Genomic DNA, 23,029 nt, shown 5'->3' with positions numbered 1-23,029 from the left:
CCTGGCATTTATGAGCCATGAAGGTTTCAGTCACCGCCGTCTCCAAAGACCATTGTGCTACTTCATCCCATAGCATTAAACTTGGATGCAGAAGTCCAATTCTCAGAAATTGCTGCCGAGCAGAGCGAAGCATGCCAGCCTGAAAGCACAGCGTGGTGTGTCCAGACTTGAAATGAAGTGGGCAGGGGGTAGTGGTTTTAAAGCTAGTTGAAGCTCATTTTGGACAGCAGGATAAAACGTAGAGGTAAGGGGCCATATTTCATCCCTGCTCTGATTTTTCTTGTAGCAAAGAAAAAAGGTTTGTGGGGAAGGAATAAAAGAGAGTATGGAGGCTCTCCAGGCTCTGCATACGTCTGGGACAATGCTCTTTGCTGTCACCTGTCATTAATGCACGCAGCTGGGTAAGGAGCCACAGAGGAGTTTGCCGTGCAGCTTTTCTTCCTACAAGGTTTAAGTATCAATCATCTGCAGACAGAGGCGGGGTAATTTAAAGTCTTTTTACAATGCAACCGATTTAAGTCGACCACCTGACAGAAAGCCTGGGCTGGAGACTGGGTGGTGTTCCTCCTGGCTCAAGCAAAAGGTGGGGTTTGGGACAACTCATGGCTGGCTTACATGCCACTGGTTAGTAGTAAAATCATCTATTGGTATGGCCAAAGCACCAGCGTTTGCTTTTTTGCCCCGTTAAGGAGAAAAGAGGAGAAGACAGAGGTGTACAAATGAGCCAGAGCTCCATAGCTAACACAGCCTACCATGCAGGCAAAAACAATTTGCAGAGGTTCTTCTGTTTCTCTCGGGGTTTTTCGTTTCTGAACTAATTAAGTAGCAACAAAGCAGGGGATGGAGTGACAAAATGAAAATTCAGGGACATTTTCAAAGGCATAAGATAAAGTAGGTGGAAGGGGATCTTTTAATAAGATGGGACCTGCTGATGAGTTTACAGGCTGGTGGTGGTACTTCAACAACCAGCAGTTAGAGGTGGGCTGAGCTCCCAGCCTTCCCCATTGCAAGGGTGGCTGGAACAGCAAGACCTCCCCAAACTGCACCTGCAACACAGATAGCACCAACACCTTTCCAGTCATCGCCCTACGGCCAACAGCGAGGACAGGTCCATGATGACCTTGGAGGGCTGTTTTCTCCTTGGTGACTTCAGAGACTTGTTGACAAGCTCAGGTTTAGGGATCTGCACTAGGGATGCCTCAGGGGAGGTAAAATCTCTCCCCTCAGAGGGAAAAAAAAAATAAAATTAAAAGGCAAGTTCAAACAACCTTGAGATGGCAATTGGACCCTTCCTCCTCCCTCTACTTCTCTGTGTTCCCAGGTCCCCAGTCAGACCTTGTGCATTTCCCAGGAGCCACATCTGCAGGGGATTTAGCCAAAACAACACTGTCAAAAGTGCCCTTGGCCACTCTAGCTGTAACAGGGAGGATATCATGCTCCTCTATTGCCCTGCTGCTGGCCAGAAGCCCGGGACACAGCTCCACAAGCCCACACACTGCAGGACCAGGGCTGATTCTGCTCTCACTCCGCTGGTGGTGACCAGCAATGCCATGGGAGGGTGGGATTTAATTTCTCCTGGTCCTCATGCTGACCCCTGAATTTAATTTGGAAGCAGAGGTTTAGCAAGCAGGTCTGGATTGCGACAGCTGGTTGTGAAGCATCATCGTGATGGGGAATTAAAGCAGAGCACGGAGATAACTCTGGGGCCCACATTTCTCCATCCGTCCCACTGGCAGCTCCCTGACTGCTTTATCAGCTCTGCTTTCCAATCCGCAGCCACAACGTGCCTTCGACAGCATGACTGGCAGTATTTTCATTGACACATTCCCTGGGATCCCTGCTCCCGCCAGAAATAATTTCCACGTCTCCTTAGAAAGAAAAAAGAAAAAAAAAAAAAAGAAAAACCAAAAAAGTGCTTTGAACATTTTTCATGTCAAAGCTAATTCTGCAAATTCTGCAGCACTTCCCTTTGGCTAACATCCACCGTTCCTGCACTCTGTGCAGTAAGACAACATTTTAACAACCGAAGCGAGATGCATCCACCCCATGAGCACATCAGCACCGTTTGCATGGAGATAACGGATGGCAAACTGTTGTTTCTGCTTTAAATGTCCCCTCACAGCAGCTGTACATCAGCTGCAGGATTTCGTTTGTGCTGTGGCTGCAGTTGTTGGTCCCACCAGGTCCCCTCTGCTGAGGGAACCCCCCGAACCTCCAGAGATGCCCAGGTTTTTCTGTTTGGGGGGCTACAGAGGCTGTAGGACATTCTCTCTGGGAACTGGGGGAAATCACTTCACTTGCTCCTGCTCCAGCATTTTGTCCCTGGCTGGAGGGGGGAGTGGGGCTCAGTTCTGTTGTGGGCACAGCCACAGCCCCCTGAAACTCTACCTGAACCCAGGGATGTGATAGAAGTGAGGGTCAGGCAAAGCCCCTTCTGGCTATTAGTGGTGCTCCTGCTCCAAAATCTCTTCACCCTAAATTTTAGGGTGATTTCCAGGCTCACTTGAAGCCCCTTGCTATGACCCAGAGTGGGGATGCCTCAACCAGCCCCATGCTTCACCCCATATCGATCAAACCAGCACACAGAGGCAAGGAGAAACCCTGCAACCATGGGAGTCCCAATCTCTCCTTCAAGGCCAGGTCCCCCTAAACCCCAGCAGCTGCTGGCACCCCGCTATCAATGTCTGGCCCTGGACCACCCCCCCTCCCCAGCTTTTCAGGTGCTGACCTTGGTCGAGCCGCCTGCCAAGGTGCAGGGTAAATACATCAGGCCTGCAAGGTTTTCACAGCACGTTTTGGGTTCGACCAGCTGGAACTTTCCCAGGAAGTTTTCTTTGAGTCTGCAAAACCCCAGCCACCGAAACAGCCTGCGCATTGTGGGGAGGGAAATGGCTTTGATGAGAGCCCCGAGTCTGGCCCTGACCCTGGGGCTGTGCTACCCCACTGTATCCCCAGCTGCTTCATCCATGGGTGAAGACAAACACGGTTTTGGGGAGGAAAAAGTACAACGTTTCTAGGTTTGACCTCGAACTCACTTTGTGTTTAGGAACCAACTTGAATTCCACTCACCAGTTTTGTATGAATTTTATATACATTTGTTTTCTAGAATTTTTTTTCTACCCAAAATTGGCAAGAAAACATTCAATTTGCCTCTAATCAATTTTCCCTGTGATTTTTTTTTTTTGTTTTAGGTTGCCAGAAATAACTCACAGATGTTTGTGGCACGAACAGAAGTCTCCCTGGCTGGCATGAACCACCACCCTCCCCCCTCCTCCATCTTCACTCCTCCTGTTCCCTGTGGGAGGGTGCAGCACCAGCCGCCCCCAGGTACTTCCACCCTCCCGGGTGGCATCGCAGCATTAGTGGCTCCATGTACCTCTAACTGCAGGTGCAATTGTTCCCATCCCTGCTACATCCTGCAATGCCTCCCTCCTCCCGTGCTGGCACCAACTTCGAGCTAAATCTTCACCAATTCGCTCCCAAATCTTTGTGTGCGCCACCCCTGCACACAGCACAAGCAGCCTCAGGACTCGTGTGGGTCTGTGTCCCCTTCCCAGGTGGCACTGACATCTCTCCATCTCAGCAGAACTGGGTTTTCACCTGCTGCCCTTCCTTGCTGGGAGACACCAGATCAGAGCTGTGTTTCCAGCCCAAGCAAGGGGCACCTGAACCCCACCGCTCTGCCAGCTCCCCAGAACTTCCCCCTATTTCATCCAGCTGTCCTCATGGCACAGGACCAGTGAGCCTGCACGTGCGGACACAAACAGTCTGGAATCGCAGATAGGAGCAAGAAGGTCAGGAAAATGCATGTGTGCTTTATTCATGGATATGTTTGAATATTGACATGTACAGAAGAGATAAGTACAAGTTATACCCCAGTAGTACAGGCAGGCACCAAGCAGCCTCCCCGAGGTGCATGCGTGCACACATGCGCACGCAGCCTTTAGCATCACCCTGCGCCCCACGTGGTTATTGCTCCAGCACTGGCCCCCTGCCGCAGTGTCCCCCTCCCTGCTCACGCTCTTGCTTTGACAACGATGTGATGTTTGTACATACACAATATTGCACAGGCTTCCAGAACTGCCAAACCACTGGGAATGGTGCTGAGCAGCAAAAAAAACATAGAGTTCGGTGGCTACAGAAAGTCTGGCTGGATCTTTTTTCTTTTTTCCCTTTTTTTTTTTTTGTTTTTTTTTTATATATTATTATTATTTTCTCCCATGACTTTTCTTTGTGCTTATGAAAGTCCCCAGGTATGGAGTAATTCCTAAAACAAAATGGTCTCCCTTTCTCTCTCTTGGCTTGCTCAGTCCTTTGCTTTTACAAGCAGCTGCTGTGAACTTGGTGATTAGTCAAGAGACTTAAAAATGAAGGTCCGTGGTTCACTTCACAGAGTTCAACAGAGATGAAATTTCATCCAAAAAAATGTCTGACTTTTCACAAGGGAAAAGAAATGGCCTGTGCACACAGGTGTTTGCAAGTGGGGAGGAATGTGATCGGGCTTCCTTCCTCCAAAAGGGCTGCTCAAAAGGCATCCTTTTTTTGCAAAGTTTGATTTGTGAGCAGGCTTGGAAGGAGAATTGACATTGAATATTGGCAAAAAGGGGGAAATGATCAGGAAGAAGTCATGCAGGTTTGGGGATTATTATTATTATTTTAAAAAAAAAACGGTATAATATGCCTGCCCATCCCAACACCCGGCTCTTTACTGCTGGGTGAGGGGCTCATCACTCTGCGCCTCACTCATTCCCTGTTTTGAAGCATCCCCAGAGCACGGGGAACCGCCGGGAGTGCAGGACCTGGCCTGGGACAGTGCCTGAAGAACGCTGTGTCCAACCGCACAGGACGAAGGCTGAGGGTAGGGGGTGCATTTTCAGACCTGTAACCTCAGCTCCTCAGCTGCTTTTGAGGTGCTTCAACCAAGAGCACAGGGAGGAACCCCCTCTAGCAGATGCCCGTTTACACTACCTCACTGCAGTTTGTGCAGGATCCCGGCAGACTGTTGCTGTGGTTTTCAAGCTGCTCATGCAATGCATCTGTGATATGGTCCATGGTAGCTGGCTGTCACCTCCTGCAGCCTCAGGGTACTTTTAGCTGTTGGTCTACCATCCTTCCAAAACTGAGGGCTTGAGAAGGCACTGCAATGGGAATCAAGGATCTTGTTGGCCTGTGATGCTTAGAGACAACTAACATCCTAAGGAGTCTTTAAAGCAAGGTATAAATCCAGGGGAGATGGTGATGTCTTTTACTGAAACTGTTAAAAATCATTTAAGCTAAATCTGCCAGAGAGTGTAAACAGACCATTGGTCCTGCTGTGGGACATGGTAATGGACCAAGCAACCTCTGGAGGTCTCCTTCATCCCTGCTAGTCTACAGGTAGGATTCTCCATGTCTGTTTTTCACAGCATACCAGTCCTAAGGGAGAGCTGAAATGGGGTTGCCAGTCACGCTGCCCACATGGAAAAAGTCTGCCTCTGCTGGCTGCCAACCAGAGAAGGAAACAGCAGAGCGGCATTTCAACATCACCGCCAGCAAGTTATGAGACAGAGGCATGCAGCCATGAGAGATTGTGGGAGTGAGTACTCCTGGAAAGCAGCTGACACCTGCATGCTCATCCTACGCAGAGGCTCAGCCCACGTGAGGTGAAAGGCTGACGGAGACAGGCTTGTCAGGGCCAGATGTGTAGAAGAGCTAGATGTGACTACAGGGCTTGAAAGGAGAGCGGCAGCAGAAGGCAATTCACAGCATGACCTCATGATGGGGAGGTAGTTCCTTGCCTTTGGAGGGCTGAGCATCAGGGTTTCATTGCCTCTCTCACCTGTGGCCCAGAGGATATTAGTTTTGCGGAGTCGCAGCTAGGACTTGTGTCACTTGGTGCACAGATGGCTCCACTGTCTCTCAGAGGACACCGGTGTCCTGGATAAAGGGGAGATGTTCACAGCAACTCAGTGCACGGCTACAGCACTTTGAAGGGAGGCAAGGGGCTTTCCTGCCTGTAGTACTACCTCCCTGCCTGCTTTTCTGATCTGGGTGAGCCTCTTGGCAGTGAAGATCTCACCTGCAAATTTCAATTTGGGGTGTGACTTGGCACACTGCACACAAGACTTGGATCCTGTCACGTTCCTTTGCACCGCCCTGGATTAGGACAACCAGGTGCTACAGCCCCGAGGACCTCGAGGAGCAGAACTTTGGATAGGATGCAGCCAGGAGGATTTCTGTGCATGTCTTACATGTCCACAGGTGTTCAACTGAAAACAAGAATGATTTCATATTGGACCAGAACCCAAGAAAGTTGCTGCAGTTTTTCAGAAAAATCTGAAGCAATAAGCAATGGAAGGTGTTCTGCAGGGAATGGGAATAAAAAGCATTGGACTGCTGCGTCAGCTGCTGCAAAGCCTTCCTATGGATCCAAAAGGTAAGGAACTAGTAGTGTTCCTTGGAGGAACACAAACCAAGGAATAAATGGGCTGCGGCAAAGCCCAGGCCTAAATACTCAGGAATGTGGAGTTATTCCTGTGCCTCCCTTGGTGGTCAGCCTGGGGAAGGATTTATCCTGGGAAACCTTCTCACCCTTCTTTACTATCTTCTTTCTTGGCTTGAGCTAACGAGGGGTTCCGCCCCCCAAGAAGGCACTGGGAATCCTCAGCTCGCCTCCTCAAGTGAAGACCCCCAAATGCTCCGGTAGTCCCAGAGACCAGAGAGATGTTTGTCCTCACTCTCCAGCTGGGCTCTGCTTGCAGCTCGGTAGAATAGGTTGCTTCACCAGCATTTGCTTAAATGACGTCTCAGCTGAGTAAACAGGACTTGGCAGGAGGCAATGCCCTTCACACGCTAACCCAGGCACAAGCGATTGCCTCTGCCAGCTCTTCAGGATGGAGCAATCCACTTCCTACCCATGACACGACTTTTGACCTGGCCTTTCCACAAACTGGCTGGATATTTATGTCCCCAGGGTGGTGGCTAGGAAACCTCTTCTATTCTGTCTCTCCCTAGGAAAACTAAAGAAACCCCCTGACTGAAGACCCTCTGCGTCTCCATGCACAGGTAGCACATGAGGATGAGTTGAATTGGGCTCGCATTGAGTCCTGCCTGTGTGCTCACACATTCATCCTTCATGGAGAAAGGTTAAGCCTGGAGCGGGACAACATTGGCCTCTGGTTGTTTGGATGTAACAAAAAAACACCTACCCCAAGCACTTAATGGGACCAGTGAATAGAGGTGCTAGGGTTGGGACATGAAGCCAGCCAGCCATAAACATAACACAACACACGTGTTTCTTCCTGAACACCATCAACACATGACATGTTTCTCTAAAAAGGAGAGGCCGAGGGGTAGGCGACAGCTTGGAGATGCATGCTGGTTGCACACTGGCCGTGGTTTCAAGCAGGTGGATAATCCCCACCAGCCAGTTTGTAGCGTGGTTGCTTGGTTCACACCAGAGGTGCTTCAGGATCCTCTCCTCTGAACAAAACCAACAACCTTCTGACCGGTGCTCTGGCTTCTTCGGTCTGAACCAGGTGGGCTGCCCTTCAGGTCCTGAGCAACCCTGGAGGCAGTCTCAGCTCCACAGCACTTTATGTGTCCTGTCAAGAGCCCCCCCAACATGAGTCAGGGCTTCAGGAAACCTCCTGACCACTCATCCATCAAAAGTCTTTCCCCGCTTGTCTGGGGCAGGCAAAAGCATTTCTTTTCAGCTCTCATTTCCTGGCTCAGCTCTCTCCTTCACCTTATCCAAGGTAATTGTCCATGGCTCTGACCCCATCCACAGAGAGCTGGAGAGACAACCACCAAGCTGTGGGGTGGAAAGGTGGCCAGGACCAAGAATGAGCTGGTTGTCAATGGTACTGATTGTATAAAATCAAATAAATTGGCAGACTGATGAGGAGGAGGAAGGGATGCCCACATGCTCACCAATCCTTCCCATCCCCTCCCTCCTTCCCTCCCTCCCCCAAAAGAGTTACTGTTCTGGTTGTTTTTGTAAAGAAACCAACACAGAGTCTCTGCCTGCCATGCACCTGCCCTGCTTCACATCATGAGGAGGCTCAGCACGGCAAGAGCAAGGAGAAGCCACATCTGCAGCGGAGAGGCTGCCCAGTGGGAAGAATCTGCTGGGCTGGAGGTCCCTGATGACAGACGAGTGGAGCCCTGCAGAAGCCTCTCCTCTCCAGCCACCTGCAAGAGAAAGAAGGCAGCATGGGGTGAGCGGTGCGGTCATCCCCCACCTTGGTCCCTCTGAGAATTTAGGGCTTGAGGACTGTGCAGCCTTGCTATGTGTGTGCGTGGGCAGAGGAAGCCAGGGTTGGTCTCAGCACCCCAGCAATCTCAGGGGTCAGCCCAGCTCTGTGGGAGATGAGGGTGAAGGTGGGGTTAGCACCATGGAATAAGCAGGGTCACCTCGTGGGCAGAGCACTGGGTGTGCAGCCCACAGGTGTGGGCACTGGTTGGAGGTCTTTGGATGCCCGCTCTGGTCAATGGAGAGCCACTGCTGGCCAGCAGCTCAACCTGGTGGCCTCTTCAGGCGGAGATGTCCCCTGGGTGTTGAATACATCTCCATGGGGCTGGTAGACATTTCACCAAGCAGTGGCTGGGAGCCAAGTGGCTTACTTCAAAATCCAGTGCATGTGTTGGTGTGACTGACTCCCACTCTGGGTGCCTATCCCTTGCAGACAACTGCACCTTCTTTTCTGTAAGGGGACATCTGTGGTCAAAAACTTGCTTTACTAGAGACCTTTATTTGCATTAGCTGATAACTGAGATAATTTAAAGCCAACTGCTATGAAGATGGCAAGCAGATGGACTGAGTCCATTGTAGCTTTCCTTCTCAGGTCCAGGGGCACCAAACTCCTTGAACAGGCTCTGGATTTGAAGTTGAGCCCAAAGTGAAGACCCAGCTCCCCGGTTTCTCTTGCAGGGTCAGCAGGGACCATGCTCCAGCAGCACTCACACCTCAGCAGAGGAATATGCTGCTGCCACGTGGAGGCTGGCGATGTGGTACAGCCACCCCTTCCTGCAGTTGCTTTCTCCAGCTTCCTGCTTGTTGGTGGCCACAGCAGTTGGCTACCTGGGCTGGACTGTCAGTTGTAAGGGAGGTTCACAGCTTCACCACCACTTATGAAGTTCTCAGTGCAAGGTCAGGACCTCAGGCCACCACTAAGGTCTGGGGAACACCAGCTAGAAGCAAACACTCCAGGTCTCCTGCGTGCAAAGTTTATGGCCCAATGAAAGCGTGCCTGTGCTCTGTGTGGCCACCAATGCCCTGAAAAGCAGCAAGGGAAGCTGAGGCCACATGTCTGTGCCTCCCAACCTGCTGCTCTGTGAAAAGAGAGCAGAGTGAGATGAATTGGGTGTTTTCCCAGCCGAAGAAACAGGAAAGAGGCTTTAAAAAAAAAAAAAAAAAAAAAAAAAGGATGTGCATGAAAGCTCTCTGAAGGCTAAGGCTTCAACTAACCCAGTGAAAAGCCCATGCTCAGTCCTTGGAATCTACTTAACTGACAGCTTTTGTTACCTGACCATCGAGCAAATCAGGGTCACTGTTAATTATTCAGTAGTAAAATAATTCAGTCTGAAAATTACTCTGGTGGTTGGCAAATCAAGGTCATTTCTTTTTATTTAGAAATAAAATATTTAATGCCTAGTACTTCCATCATCAGTAAATTAATCTGTTATTTGTTTTAAAATAACTTTAATATTATTTTGATACTAGATTTCCTGATGACTAGAACCTTTCACCTGAAATTTTCCCATGCTTAGCAAGCCGTAGTCAGTCAAACCTCTGCATTATGACCTCCAGGATCCTCATTTAAGAGGGGAGGAACCTGTGCCCCAGGCAGCTGAAATGCTTGTTGGAAGCTGTGAAGTTGCCCTTCAGGAGATTGAGGAGCCAAACCAGTGGTCCTGGCTCCTCTTCTACACTCCTGAAAAGCCCATGGATTTTCCATGGCTTCTAAAAAAAACCCTGTATCTCTCTGTAGCACCCATGAAAGAAAAGAGAAAGTGACCAACAAGCAGGAGGGCAGAGCTGGGGGATGTAGCCCTGTGCTTGATGTTGGGGACAGTTACATCAGGGCATGAAGAGGGTGAATCAGGAACTCCAGGAGCTGGAAGAAAGGTTTGATGTCTGCACGTAGCTGAAGTGACACAGATGGAAGAGCGAGCTAGGTGAGGAAGGAGCAGAGGAGGTATAGACATGGCCAAGCATCTTTTAGGGCCAGGTCAGCCCTCTCCTACCTTGGTGGGCTGGAGGTGCTCAAAGATGTTCTCTCTGAGGGTTGCCACAGCTCTGTTGGCATTTCGCTCCTGCTTGTACATCTGTGTGGTGGGGGGGATGGATGGGGACACAGCTGCATTTAGGTAGGTCCCATTGCCAAAGGCCAGAATGGCATTTCCTTTTTGTGGGAAAAATGGAAAAAAATGTTGTCAGGGCAATGTTTCCAAGGGAAAGCACACACATCCCCTTCTCCAGCCTCGTGGGACTACATCACTCAGATGTGTCTGAGGGTCTTCAGAGCTCCTTTGCTGGAAGCACAGGGAGCCTGACACCTACAGGCTCTTGAGGACCAGGGCATCTTCATACCCTCATTCACAAGAAGCCTCACTAGCTTGTGGGTGATGCTGCCGGAGCACCGATGTGCCGGGCGATACTTACGGAGACAGATATTGTTGGTGAAGAGATGCAGAAAGCTCTCACACTCTTCCTGCCGGTTGCCGCTGGCATTGCACGTGCACCAGGGAGCTATGCTGGACGTTGAGTTGTCAATGTAGTTGGGTGTGATGGGGCTACCTGCCAGGAAGGATGGAGAAGTGTTACCACCAGGCTGGTACTTCGAGGGATGATTATTTCCCTCCTTGCTGCTCTCTTGGCTTGCTCTGCTTATAGCCTCAGCTGAGCCCCTCCATGATGGCAGCACAAGAAAACGCCTCAAGTGCTGGTGTCACCGGTCTGCTTTGCTCCCAGGGAGGAGGAAAGAGGCAGCCACAACCTTTTTGTTCACCACACAACCAACAAAGCCTTCAGACAATTAAATTGTGTTATTAGTTCACGGAATGGGCAGCTCCTTGGAACTCAGGTTCCCTAATAACATTAAAAAACTGCATGTGAATGTGCATAAGGGTTCCACATTGTCACTGAAAAAAGCCAAACAATCTCTAGAACAGTCAGGGACAACAAAGGAAGGATTAAATCAGAATGAAATCTTGATCCAAATAGCTGTCCGTCTATCCCATCCATCAGGATGGACCAAGTCCAACAGCCATTGGTGCTTCTCTGTATGCATTTGAAGTAACTGCTGCCAGCTGGGTCTCTGCAGCATCTGACAACCCAAGCTGACATCCTCTGAAGTCAGCAAGGTGGCAGCGGGTGGCAATTTCCAGTAGCATCACTGCTGATGGCATCGGGGACAGGGCAGATAGATGGGCCATCCCAGGGTATTTCCCCCTGAAAGATGTTTCCCACCCAGAGGAGGATTTCCTACCCAAAGAGTGGGAGAGACCAGCCAAAGGACGCACCTATGATCCCTGTGTAGGCCAGCAGACAGGCAGCATAGCTGTCCCTCCGGCAGCCGCTGGCAGCCTGCAGGGACGGCTGGCAATTGAACTGGAACTCTGCGTAGCGCGACCTGATGAAGTGAAAGCACAAAATGGGACAGGTTAGCACAGATATTCAGGGCAAAAAGGGACATAACAGCACACTGGTGGTGTTTGCAGAAGGGAACACATTGGCAAAATCCTTTGCTGCTGCAGGTGCTGCTAAACCAGCTTAAATGGATGTCATCGCATACTCTCCTGCCCTGCCCCCTCCCCAGTGAACCCCGGAGCAGGTTTTATCACTCTGAGATGAGACAGAAATAGGGGCTGCAGATGATGTTTTACATACCTCCTCCGGGAGCGCAAGAAAGGTCCAGTCTTGGGAAAAAATGTTTTTCTTGTGTGTGAAGCTGGTTTTCAAGGGAAGAGCTGTTGCAGACAGTGAGGGGTTTCATTCTGTATTGCCATTATCCATCTCTTAGGCAATAACTCCCTTTAGAGACTTAAGCCTTCATTTTTAGGCTGATTTGCTGAAAGAGAGAGTCACTCTGGTCCAGTTTCTCTCTCTTCAAAGACTGTGTTCTAGATGTAGCTAAGGCCATCCTCAGATTAAGGAAAACGTCCAAAGCCTTAGATGTGAAATGCTCTACCCACCATTAGGGATGCTGCTGTCACAGCGCCATCAAAACCAGCCGGCTGCAACAAGGCTTTTACCATCCCATACCAGGTTAACTTCAATCAGTAGTTCCTGTGCCTTGCCCTAGCACAGCCACCAATTCCCACAGGGTATCAAAAGGTTCATCTACTGTCCGTGCTGTTTCTTCATCCTCTTCAGGCCAGTCCACCCTGCTTCTTGTCTCTGCTGTATCCCTTCTCTGGGCTCCTCTTCTTCCAGCCTCTCCTCACCCAGGCCCCCTACTTCTCCCAGGGCCTCTCCTTGTCTCTCTTACACACAGAGCACTCTCTCTTTCCTCCCTCTACTTCTTCTAGGTCTCTTTTCATCCAGTACTTCTCTTCCATACCCCTTAGAGCTATTTAACTACTTTGCAGGAGCCAACCACAGCTGCACGTTATCCACGTCAGCCAACCCACCGCCCCTGAAGCAAGCCCACAGCTGTGTATCATCAATGTTAATTCTTCTATAATCCCTCTGCATGCTGCCACATCCTTTTCTGCAGGCACCCATTCGCAGGAGAAAGTTGGACTCTCTGGAGTCTGTGGAGCAAGAAGCATATGCCATACAGCTCCGACTACAGACCACTGTGCCTCAGTTTTCACTTCACCTAGGTCAAAGCGCCAGACCACTTAGCACAAAGCAGCTTTGAGTCACACACTGGGCTTGCTGGGACTGTTCAGGCCACGCAGGGAAGGAGGTGCATCGTTCAGACTGATTGCTCTTTGCGTGTGGTTCTCCAGCTGGCTTGGTTGGATAAACTCTAAATCATGCTGTTAAACAGATATTTGCCATCTAATTCCTTAGGGATGAGTCTGTTGCTGGCACACGGGCATCTGGTGGTGTTTGGACATTGTGGGATATCTAAGACATCCACACGGGGGTTTCAGGTAGGGCATAGGAACTTCTGGAAGTCCAGATCCATCTAAACAGGCATCCCGTGGCCAGGTGAGAAGGTATCTCACATGGCATTTGAACTGCTTAGGAAATTCAAGTGAGCACTAACACTGGCAACGCTTGAAGGCAGGGCCCTTTAGATGACAACCTGCAGTGTCTGAACCCTGGGCTGAGAACCTCAAATGTTTGCCCTGCCTGGGCAATCTCAGAAAAACTGAGCATGTTGCTCCTCCCAGACAGCCCCTCTCTTCCAGACAATTTGTCAGCACTCCTGGTCAGTCAGCACTCTGACTTGCACCTTCCTGCCCACTTCTCTCCTCCTCTCCAATCTTCTCCTTCTCTTCTTTGTTCCCAGGTTTTCCCCATACCAACCCCTTTCTCCTGTGCCACAGCCAGGCAAACTCTTGCCCAAATTTTTGCTGCATGATTTAGGGGAGGGAGGTACTGATTGCAGGCTTTGTATTACTCAAATATTTTGTATTATTCAAATTAGTAAAGCCCACCCCTCCAAGCTGGGACATTCTAGGGGTTACAGCTGTGATGAAGCTACAGGAGGACTAAGCAGTGCAGGCAGGGTGAGCCCTGGAGCATTTCACTTAATTTCTTGAAAGTGTCATGATTTGTTTCTGGCTCTTCTTGTGGTTTCTGCACCGCTAGCTTTGACCAGGTCACACATCAACCCTTTGCTCCCACCATGTCTCTAGGGGATGTTTTATATTATATATTCAGAGACCAAGGAACCAGATAATTAACAGCTGTGCTGCTTGCAGGAAATGGTTCCAGCCTCCTGGGAAGCAACACTCTCCCCTTTGAACCTCCTCTTCCCTGCTGGGCCCACTTGTCTTCTTAGGGAGAGGGCAGTACCTGTCCATTTCTCATTCCCTGAGCACCTGGGGGAAATCTGAGCAAGAGCTGGTGTGCCTCGGGGCCTTTGCATCTCAGATGTCTGGCTCAGTTGCTCGCCTTCATCCATGTTTCTGCGATGCAGAGGGGTGAAGGTGTTAGTACCGGTCCTTCCTTCTAAGAAGATCCTACTGCTCTCGCCTCTCTTTGTGAAAAGACAGAATTTTTTAATGGTAATTTCAAGATGACATGCAGGTAGGGGATGGCTGTTGGAAGTTCAGCTCAGGAAGTCCCAAAGCCCACAACAATTAGAGACTGGGACAGTACCGGGAAATGTGTCCTATGCTTGCTTTTGTGCTGTTCTCCAGCTGTCAGCTTGCGGCCAAAGCTGCACACAGGACATTGGGCTGAGACCACTAGGTTTGGTGCAGTCTGGCTGCTCTCATACCGACAAATGGACTCCACTCCTGAGAGCTGCATGTGGATTAACCCTCCAGAATAGCAAAAGACTTTCTGAGAAATAGAAGGGTGACAATAGTACAGCTGAGGGAAAACCACTTAAGGGGTATGCCTGTGAGTGTGCACATGGGGATGGGTCTGTGCGCATGTGCATGCATGGGGCTTTAATGGAAACAGAGGAGCAAACCACCCTGGCCCCATACTATTGGGGTCGATCTCAAGTGACAACCATGACTCTAAGACTCCTACTGAACTCACCAGAACATCCAGCCTTGCAGCAGAAGGGTATATAATTTTTTGTATGTAATTAATTTTTCTAAAAAAAAACCAGAAAAAATAAAAGGAAGCCATGGTTTTAAGGTATGTACAAGTGCCTGTGACTGCTAGGATGGCTTGGTTTCTGCTGTAGGATGCTCTGGACTAGGGAAGATAGACAGTGAGGAGACAGTGGCTGCAAGCATCCCACACCACATCCCTACTTAGTTTGCACCTTCCTGGAACTATTTCCATAGCAAATCTTTCTTTAGGACTAAAGCAAAAAACCCACAGAAAAGGTCTAAAAAACTCCAGCGCAAACATATCAGATCTTCTCCTGTCTGTTAATGCCTTCTGTATAGCGTATGGGACAAGGACACGGGTGATGGGAAGGAGTTCAGGCAATGGCCTGATGTGGTGAGATAGGTGCCTCCAGACAGGATACTTCACATGAGTGCATTGGCTTTGGACTTCAGGCTGTCACCAGTGGTGAACCCCTAGGCTTGGCCAAGGGACATCTCTTCATGTTGGCCACCCCGGTGCGCAAACATTACCTGCAGACATAGTTTTCCCGGCAGGAGTCCAGAGGCGCCAGGCAGTTGGGCTTCTCCTTGGACTCGTAGGAGCAGGCAGGAACGATGGTCTGCCGCCGGCGTTCGGCACAGGCTGTGTCATCGCAGGGGCAGAAGAGCAGCTCATGGGTGTACTCTGGCGGCACACGGTCGAAGAACTTGCGCAGAGCCTTGTGGCACTTGGAGCGGTTGCAGGTGTCGGCCCGGGCCAGGCGTCGGATGCAGAAGGAGACGTACTCCGTCCGCAGCCGCTGGCACATCTCGTCCACGTTGCAAGCTTTAGCGGCATCCAGGCACCGGTTCACCTGGGTCACCTCGTTCTCAGACCCTGTGGGGTGGTGGGAGCTGGTGATGGGGTTTTGTACTGACCTCCCCACCAGCAGCAGCACTTTATGCCAGGACCTTCATCCCCATCCTGCTCCCATCCATGGCCACCTCGGTGAGACCACCACCTGCTCTGGGAAGGCAGTGGCCAGGGTGAAGGCCACATTTGCTCTCTGTGTCCTGAAAGGACCAAATCTGCTTTCCCTACTCACCTTTCCTAAGAGGTGCCATGGCCACACAACAAATCTCACACCCCAGAGCCTGCTCCATTGAGCTCCTATGTTTAACAAAATGGATTTTGCTCTACCCTGGGCATCTTGTAACACTTTACCTATGTGAATTAACCAACTTGAGGCCTGGGAAGACTGCAACCATTAGAATGGCCCTGACTGGATCCACCGGTGTGATGGGACCTCTTCTAATGGACCTTCTTTTTCCAAAATATGGCTCAAGATCAAGCACTGAGTCAGTGGCAAAGCTGGATCTCCTGCTCTGTGGGCAGTCTGCACTAGCCCTTGCACCCCAAACTTTCTGCCCTGTGCAACAAGTTTCCACAGACCTCCGGAGAGTCAAGTCTGGCTTTGGCAGAAGCTGTGCTGCATTCATCCCAGGACCTTGCCAGCTAAGTGAGAGCTGTTTGAGGCTCAAAGCACCACAACAGTGCTCTGACTTCTCCCATCCAGCTCAGCACTGCCCAGGTCCCAAGCAGCAACAGCACCTTCACAGGATGGGGATGAGAGCTACCGTCCAACCTGATGCCCCTGGGACCTTGATGCTGCCCACATGTGAGCTCATGAGGGTCTCTCCCCACACACTTTGCAAGGTTACCCCTTCGCCAGCTTCAGCTAAATTGCTCTGCATTTCCACCCTTTTAAACAAGAGGAGAAAGAAAGTCCCAAATCAGCAGTTGGGGTGGGAGAGCAGGGGTGTGCTGGGGGGGTGCAGGGAAGGTGGAGGAAAACCTGCAGCAGGAGGAACAATCAGGAAAATAAAGCAAAAACCGCAGTGAGGGATGAGAAACACACTGCTTCGGTAGGCAAATAGAGGTCTCAGGAGTTTGCATGCCAATGTTCTCCTGTGCAAATGCGGGGAATAGGTAAGAGGGAAAGGTATTTGTATAACACTGGTTTTAGAGCTCCTTCAGAGATGGATGGGGCTTTGTTTTATAGAAGGGGGAAATGCTACAGAGTCCCTGGTGGGAGTCGGTCAAGACTTTAGGCTCTGTCTGATCGGACTGATGAGGGTATGTCAAGCATGAGAGAGAAAATGAATCTGGAACCATTTTTCACTTCTCTGAATTAAGCCCATGACCTGAAGCACACTAGAAAGACTTTCTCCCCAGCAGAGGATTTTTTCACAGAGGAAAAATCCCCAGAATGATAAATTTCCAACGTAGAGTCAAGCCCTGTCTTTGGCTTGGAGTTAAAACCAACCAGTCACTGCTGACAAGTGTTAAAACATTGACAAGCTCTCTGAGCACTTCAGAACTGGCTGCCCCCCTTCATTTCCACTGACATTATCAGATGCTCCTTGTCCGAGCATTTATTTTTCCTTTCTTGTTGTCCTCACTGCTTACAGTGAGCTGCAGGTCAAATTCCCAGTATTACAGTTATTTTATGACGGGTGAAATGTTTGCTTGGTGTGTTCCCACCACGTAGCTACTTCCCTTTAAAAATGCCCAGAGATGAATATTGTTAGAGCATCATTTTACACTGGGGAGCTGTCAAGCAAATGTGTAGGAAACAGTTACTTGGAAGAGTTTCATTACCCATTCAGTTAATGAATCACAGGGAACACACCAGCTTTTCTCCTCTTCCCACACAACAACAGAGGATGTGCTTTTTTAAATCACCACGGCAATTAGAGTGGAGGGACATAATTCCCTTTGTAAAGTTTTAATGGTGGCCATATATTGTTTATGTAAAAGTGGGCTCTGACTTGGCATACGGTCATGGGGATGTCTTATGTATATTTTTTTTTATATATATATTTGAAATGCTTTTTTTGGCAATGCTACCTGTATGATCCTAGGCACTGGACAGGTACAGGGCGGCAGGTTGTAAGTTATGTTATAGAAAGTGTCGATGAGTACAAATAGGGTGAAAAAGGTTAAACCAAGAAAATTAATGTCCCTAGGTGGATGCTGAGTCCTTTGGTACATATCTCTGCTGCTCTGGATCCATTTGCTTTGCTGCCCAACTGTTTTCAGTCTGCTTTAAAAACCTGACAATGTCTTAATCATGCATAAAAATTCCATGCCCCCCAGGTCTTTGCCGTGCTCTGTAGAGCCCTGTAGGACTCAGCAAAAGGGGAAAAACTCCAGTAAAGAAGGCCACAACCCAGCAACAGCTTTGTGCATGCTTCACTTTCCATGCTCAAATCAGTCAAGTGGAGTCAGTAAGATGTGAGGTCAAGGAGCACCTGCTTCCCCTCGCTGTTGAGACTGTTGAGGACTGATGGGTTAATTTGCCTCTGGACATTTTCACCTAACAAGCACCTCGCCATTGAGGCGGCTGCAGACGTCCATCAGCTGCAGGGACTTGCTGCTCCTCACTCACCTGGGTGCACTCTAGCTGTGGATGCCACCCCAGAGTCAGGTGCCCATTTGGGAAGTGCTGCAACAGGACTGCTGTTTTGGAACATCTGCCAGAGACTCACACATTACCTGCTCTCAGACAGGTAGTTTGCTAACAAAAATCACAGTCAGTAAAGCTTCCCCATGGCTGTGGTGCACAAGCAGAGTCAAAGGCCAGTTGTGACGGCAGCTGTGATGCTGGTGATGGATGGCTTAATAGCTACCGCACTGACCTTTCAACTGCTGAGCTGGAGGTTCATGCCCTCGAGGGGGTTAAAAGGTGTCGGGCAGCTCTGCTCATGTTATTAAGTGGATTACATGATGCAGAGCAGAACATGGGTCTGAGTCCTGCGCTTGCCCACAGGGACTAAAGGGGTTAAAGGCTGTGGCTGGGATCAACCTGTAGGTCGAGTTATTGGCCTTTTTGCCTGCACAGTTTGACCCTGTGAATCATGTAGAAGAACCTTCTCATACCTAATGATACCCCAGCAGCCCCTGCTCGGCAGGGTGTCTGCATGGCACAGGTCATCCACCTGCTATGGAGAAGAATCAGCCCACCCATGATGGCTCGTTGGAAGAGGTCTTCATACCACAGCCCTCAGTGCCAACCCTTCATAGCATGGACATGAAAAAGCCAAAGGACAAAAATCACAAGTGCTTCTTACTAGGACATGTAGCAGTTTAGCACGGGAATCATAAGCAGCCCCTTGGGAAAATGCTTGCTAGACATGAAACATGCAATGCTTTGTGAAGAAATTCCAGGAGAGCAGAGAAAACTGCCCTGTCTGTAGTGCTTGGGCCCACAGCCAGTTGCCCCCCCAGTTTGAACCAGTAAGAGCATCTTCCTACCCACCTACCTGCGGTGATGGATGCCAGCCGGACGTAATCAAAGCCCCTGATGAACGGCTCGTAAGGGGAACTCTCCAGTACATTCATGCCTGGGGTGAAAAGAGAAGTTGGTGAGAAGGCAGCTGAGCCTCCTGAGGGATGTCTGAGATGTACAAGGTTCAACAGCTGCAGTGCAGGTTTGCTTGGTGTGTCCAAGGGGATATGTGCTGCAAAAGTCGTAAGTAAATGAATACTCAGAGTCACAGGAACTGATGTGTGGCCATACCCTTAAAGAAGGGGATAGGATGTAACTGGCTTTAAAAAATATACCACAGCTTTGGAGTCAGACAGGCTCTCGGGGAAGTGGTGAGTTGCCACCCTCTACAGCTCAAGTCTTGAGCCCCTCTACAGGGTTTGCCACTGAGGACACCGGGCTGTAGCGCAGGCTCTTGCTCATGGGCAGAGTTCAAACCACCGGCTCCCTACATACATGGGGCTTCCATTACCGTTCTTGCTATTTCCTACATGTGCCTCCCTGGGTCAATGGCCATCGCTCCCTCCTAGGATGCAGCCAGGGCTGTGCACAGGGTTGTGTGTGTGGCAACACATGCCTTCGTATTTATTAACACCTCTCCCTTTCTCCTTGCCAGCAGCTCTTTCTTACTTGGCATAGAGCTAATGATCCACCGCTCCCACAGAAACTTCCCTTCTTCATTTTTAACTTGCTGGGAAGCTAATTCTATTCAATCGGTGCTTCCCTTTCATCCGCTCAATGGTCTGTAATGCCCCGTCATCCTGATGGATACCACAGAATATTATTGAAGCAAACAGCTCAGTATCATTTTTTTTTTTTATTAGACGTTTAGATGGATATGGACAGCAGCAGCAGATGTACTGGCTGGGATAAAAGGACTATCAAACCTCATGCTCTGGGCATATGCTGATCACCAGCTGCGGTCAGGAAGAAATGGCTCCCAGGGCACATAGCCCTGTGCAATTACCACAGGTGCATTACAAGGCAGCTTTACACCTTCATTGAAATATCTTGCATCGTTACTGACTGGAGAGGGGCCCATTTGTATGTTCCAGCGTAGCAGTTTTATGTCCTGATGATATAGCACCTTATCAGAGAATTGTTATCGGGTTGTCATCATGTTATTGTGTCTCCAAATGGGAAGGTGGCTAAACACAGGCACGCTCAAGAGAAGCTGAGTAAATAGCATGCTTTGTAAATTCCCTGAGCACACGCTTCCACAATTGATTTTATAAGAGGGCTTCTAGGAAGCTTTTTACAGCCTCCTGGGTATGTATAACTGAGAGACAAAGCTGTACACAGACCATGTGGATTGGCTTCCTTTCTCAGTCAATTAAACATGTGTGAGGACTCTGAAACACGTGACTGTTATGAAGTATGTTTCCCTGGGGAAATTAAGGCAAGGAAATCAAAGGTTTGGGAGTGTGAATATGCATTGGAAGTGAACCCAGTGCTTGAAAAGAATGTGGGGCTCAGGACATGACAGCAGAGGAGAAGTAGGGCAGAGTCTTGGCAGGCTGCGGTAACAACGGTCTCACAGTCATCCCAAGACAGAGATCCCAAGCCTCTGGGTAGGAAGGCCATCCAGCATCCATCTCCCACTCTGTATGAGGAGACTCACTCCTGCCTGGCCCCTGCCTGCTCCCAGCACTCCCTACCATCCTTTCACTGCTCTTCCAGCAGTGGTCCCGCAGCTGGAAGTCCTTTTGACACCACTGTGCTGCCCAGCCACATCACAGATGAACTGTGTCCAGAGCTTCAGGCCACAAATGTCGGCAGGGAAGGAGCTGCGATGCAGCCTGCTGAGATGAACGGAGAGGCTGGATTGCCACCTCTTCCCGGGCTTCACTTCAATGCAGACAGAGCCACCCAGTACATAATTGTGGGAAAGATCGGATCCTGGAGGGTGCTGAGGTCTCTTATTTCCCCAGTCAGTTCATAGTACCATACTCCACACCCTGCCAGCTGTGGCACCTGAAAGCTTTCCGGGAACTTGATCAAGCAGTTCCCATTCTGGCAAGCCCATGCATTACAGTCTCCATCCTCATTGTTTTGCTTGGCCTTTTGGCCTGTATTATCACCCCTGCACTTTTCCTTTCAGCTTTCAGCCAGCAGTGTTTTATTAATCTATTTTGCAGCCCATGGCTGGAAGGTTCTGTTTTATTCCCCATTTTAATTTTCATGGTGCATAAAATACTTACCAGCCTGACAAGGAAGAGTCATGGCCACTGAGGCGCACTTTTATGATGACTCTTAAAAAACGTCAAAATCCAAACTTACAAAATACTGGCTCTGGGAACACTTTCAATTCCAACTTGATGTCACCAGCCCCAAATCTTTGCTAACCCAAAGACACTGGTGCATTTGGAAACCTCCAGGAGAGTGATTTTTTAAGTTCATGCTGTTTTTTCCTTAATGCCCAAGCTTTGTGTAGTATTTCTGTAAAATCCATGGCTATCATGGGCTTGGCTAGCATACTTAGATGCCAAACATACTATGCATTTCCCCAGCAAAAGATCTCAAGGTATACTGAGAACATCATAAAAAAGAGGCCAGGTTAAAAAAAGAGAAGGAAGGATATGTTTCAGGTTTTCAAGGTTGCTTTCCCCAAAATGTCATTAGCATGGGGATTAGTAGGTCTTGAGAGGGAACGGGATACTATTAGGGGTGACCTTTTTTGCAGTCACTCTGGTGCTGAGGAGCTCTGCAGAAAACCCCAGCAGTAATTCCCTTTTAGGCAGATCATCAGAAATGGGTGCCCTGCCTGACTGACCTTCCATCAACGTGTGGTGGATGCTCCAGTAGACACTCAAGCAGTGCTTCTCCTTTTTCATGCCTCGCTTGCACTTGCAGCCGTAGAGCTGGCTGGAGAGCAGGGCTGTCACGGTGCTCCGGCACTGGTTCTTGGCGTCGGGGCCCAGCTTGTTGGCTCCGTTGCCTGCGATGCATTGCCGGAGGGTCCTGAATTTGGCACTGCAGATGGGGTCATTGGTACAGGACTCACCTGCTTGAAGGCAGTCCCTGCTTGAGCTGACAGCTTCTGCCATACCTTCTGCAAGAAAACCAGAGAAGTGGTGTGAGGGTGACAGAGCAACCCCAGGTGGGAAATCAATTGTGTTTCCCATGAGCTGGAACAGGCTGGGATGTCCATCTTCGCATGCAGATGGAAATCCCTCTCATCACCATCCACTCTACAAGCAGCGACCCTACTTCTGAAATCTTTAAGTGGGGAGATCCCTCGCCAAGAGGCCAGATGGAGGGTTTAAATGCCCAAGCTTGCCACTCCTACCCATGGATGGCCTACATGATGGGGAGCACTGGCTGCTCGGGTGTGCTGCAGCACTGCTTAGCAGCGTTGCAGAGGAACAGGAGTGGCTGAAAGGAAGTTTAAGGGATGTTAAGGAAACAAGACACAACCTGATATCCAACACCTCAACCCAACTCTCTCTCTCATATTGCTGGGCCACCAGCAGCAGTGAGATACATGTGGTGTCCAGACGATGAGCCAGGAGGGGATGTCACTTCTCTCCGGAGACCAAGTTCTTTCACCTGATTTGAGAGAGTGACTCTGGACAGGATCAGCCTGGAAGCAGGATTATATGTGGCAGAAACTCAACCAGTTCCTGGTGCTTGCTCTTTCCTACTCAGAGTACAAGAAGTTTTCCAAACCCTTTGCTCCCCCAGCTCTCTATCTCATTTCTGCCCTCCAAAGTTAACAACAGCCCAATGCTATGGAGACCCCAGCCTCTCCTCCTCACACATGATTTAACTCTGCCTACACTTCCCTGAAGCTATGCATGGCTCTGTGTGGGGTGTTTTGGCATGAAGTCAGCCCACATCTGTCCCAGGAGTTGGCCCTTGCTCACTCTCACCTCCACAGGACTGCCACTGTTTTGTCTTGGTTTTTTTCCAAGTTTCTGTATTCTCACTTGTTACTTGTTAAATTGCAAAGTTACTTGTTAAATTGCAAAGTTACTTGTAAAAATGCAAAGTGCTCTGTTCCCTATACTGAGGATAGACAGAAGCATGGGAGGAAGATATTATTG

The 23,029-nt window shown here is 49.6% G+C and overlaps 1 protein-coding gene across 1 annotated transcript in view; it reads right to left on the bottom strand.

The window, feature by feature from the left end:
- Positions 1-3,795: 3,795 nt before the first annotated feature.
- Positions 3,796-23,029, bottom strand: part of GFRA4 (GDNF family receptor alpha 4) — a 76,270-nt gene continuing 57,036 nt past the window's right edge. Inside the window, exons 2-8 of the mRNA XM_080396823.1 lie at positions 21,757-22,035; positions 18,979-19,059; positions 15,205-15,550; positions 11,506-11,615; positions 10,646-10,780; positions 10,228-10,385; positions 3,796-8,172 (exon numbers count right to left, since the gene is read on the bottom strand). Coding sequence (XP_080252949.1) covers positions 8,026-8,172; positions 10,228-10,385; positions 10,646-10,780; positions 11,506-11,615; positions 15,205-15,550; positions 18,979-19,059; positions 21,757-22,035 — 1,256 coding nt within the window. The 3' untranslated portion in view covers positions 3,796-8,025. The remainder of the gene's footprint in view (positions 8,173-10,227; positions 10,386-10,645; positions 10,781-11,505; positions 11,616-15,204; positions 15,551-18,978; positions 19,060-21,756; positions 22,036-23,029) is intronic.

This window comes from Falco punctatus (genome assembly GCF_963210335.1).
Source record: "Falco punctatus genome assembly, chromosome: 1".
Classification (NCBI taxonomy): Eukaryota; Metazoa; Chordata; class Aves; order Falconiformes; family Falconidae; genus Falco; species Falco punctatus.
This window is presented reverse-complemented; position numbering and strand designations above follow the sequence as displayed.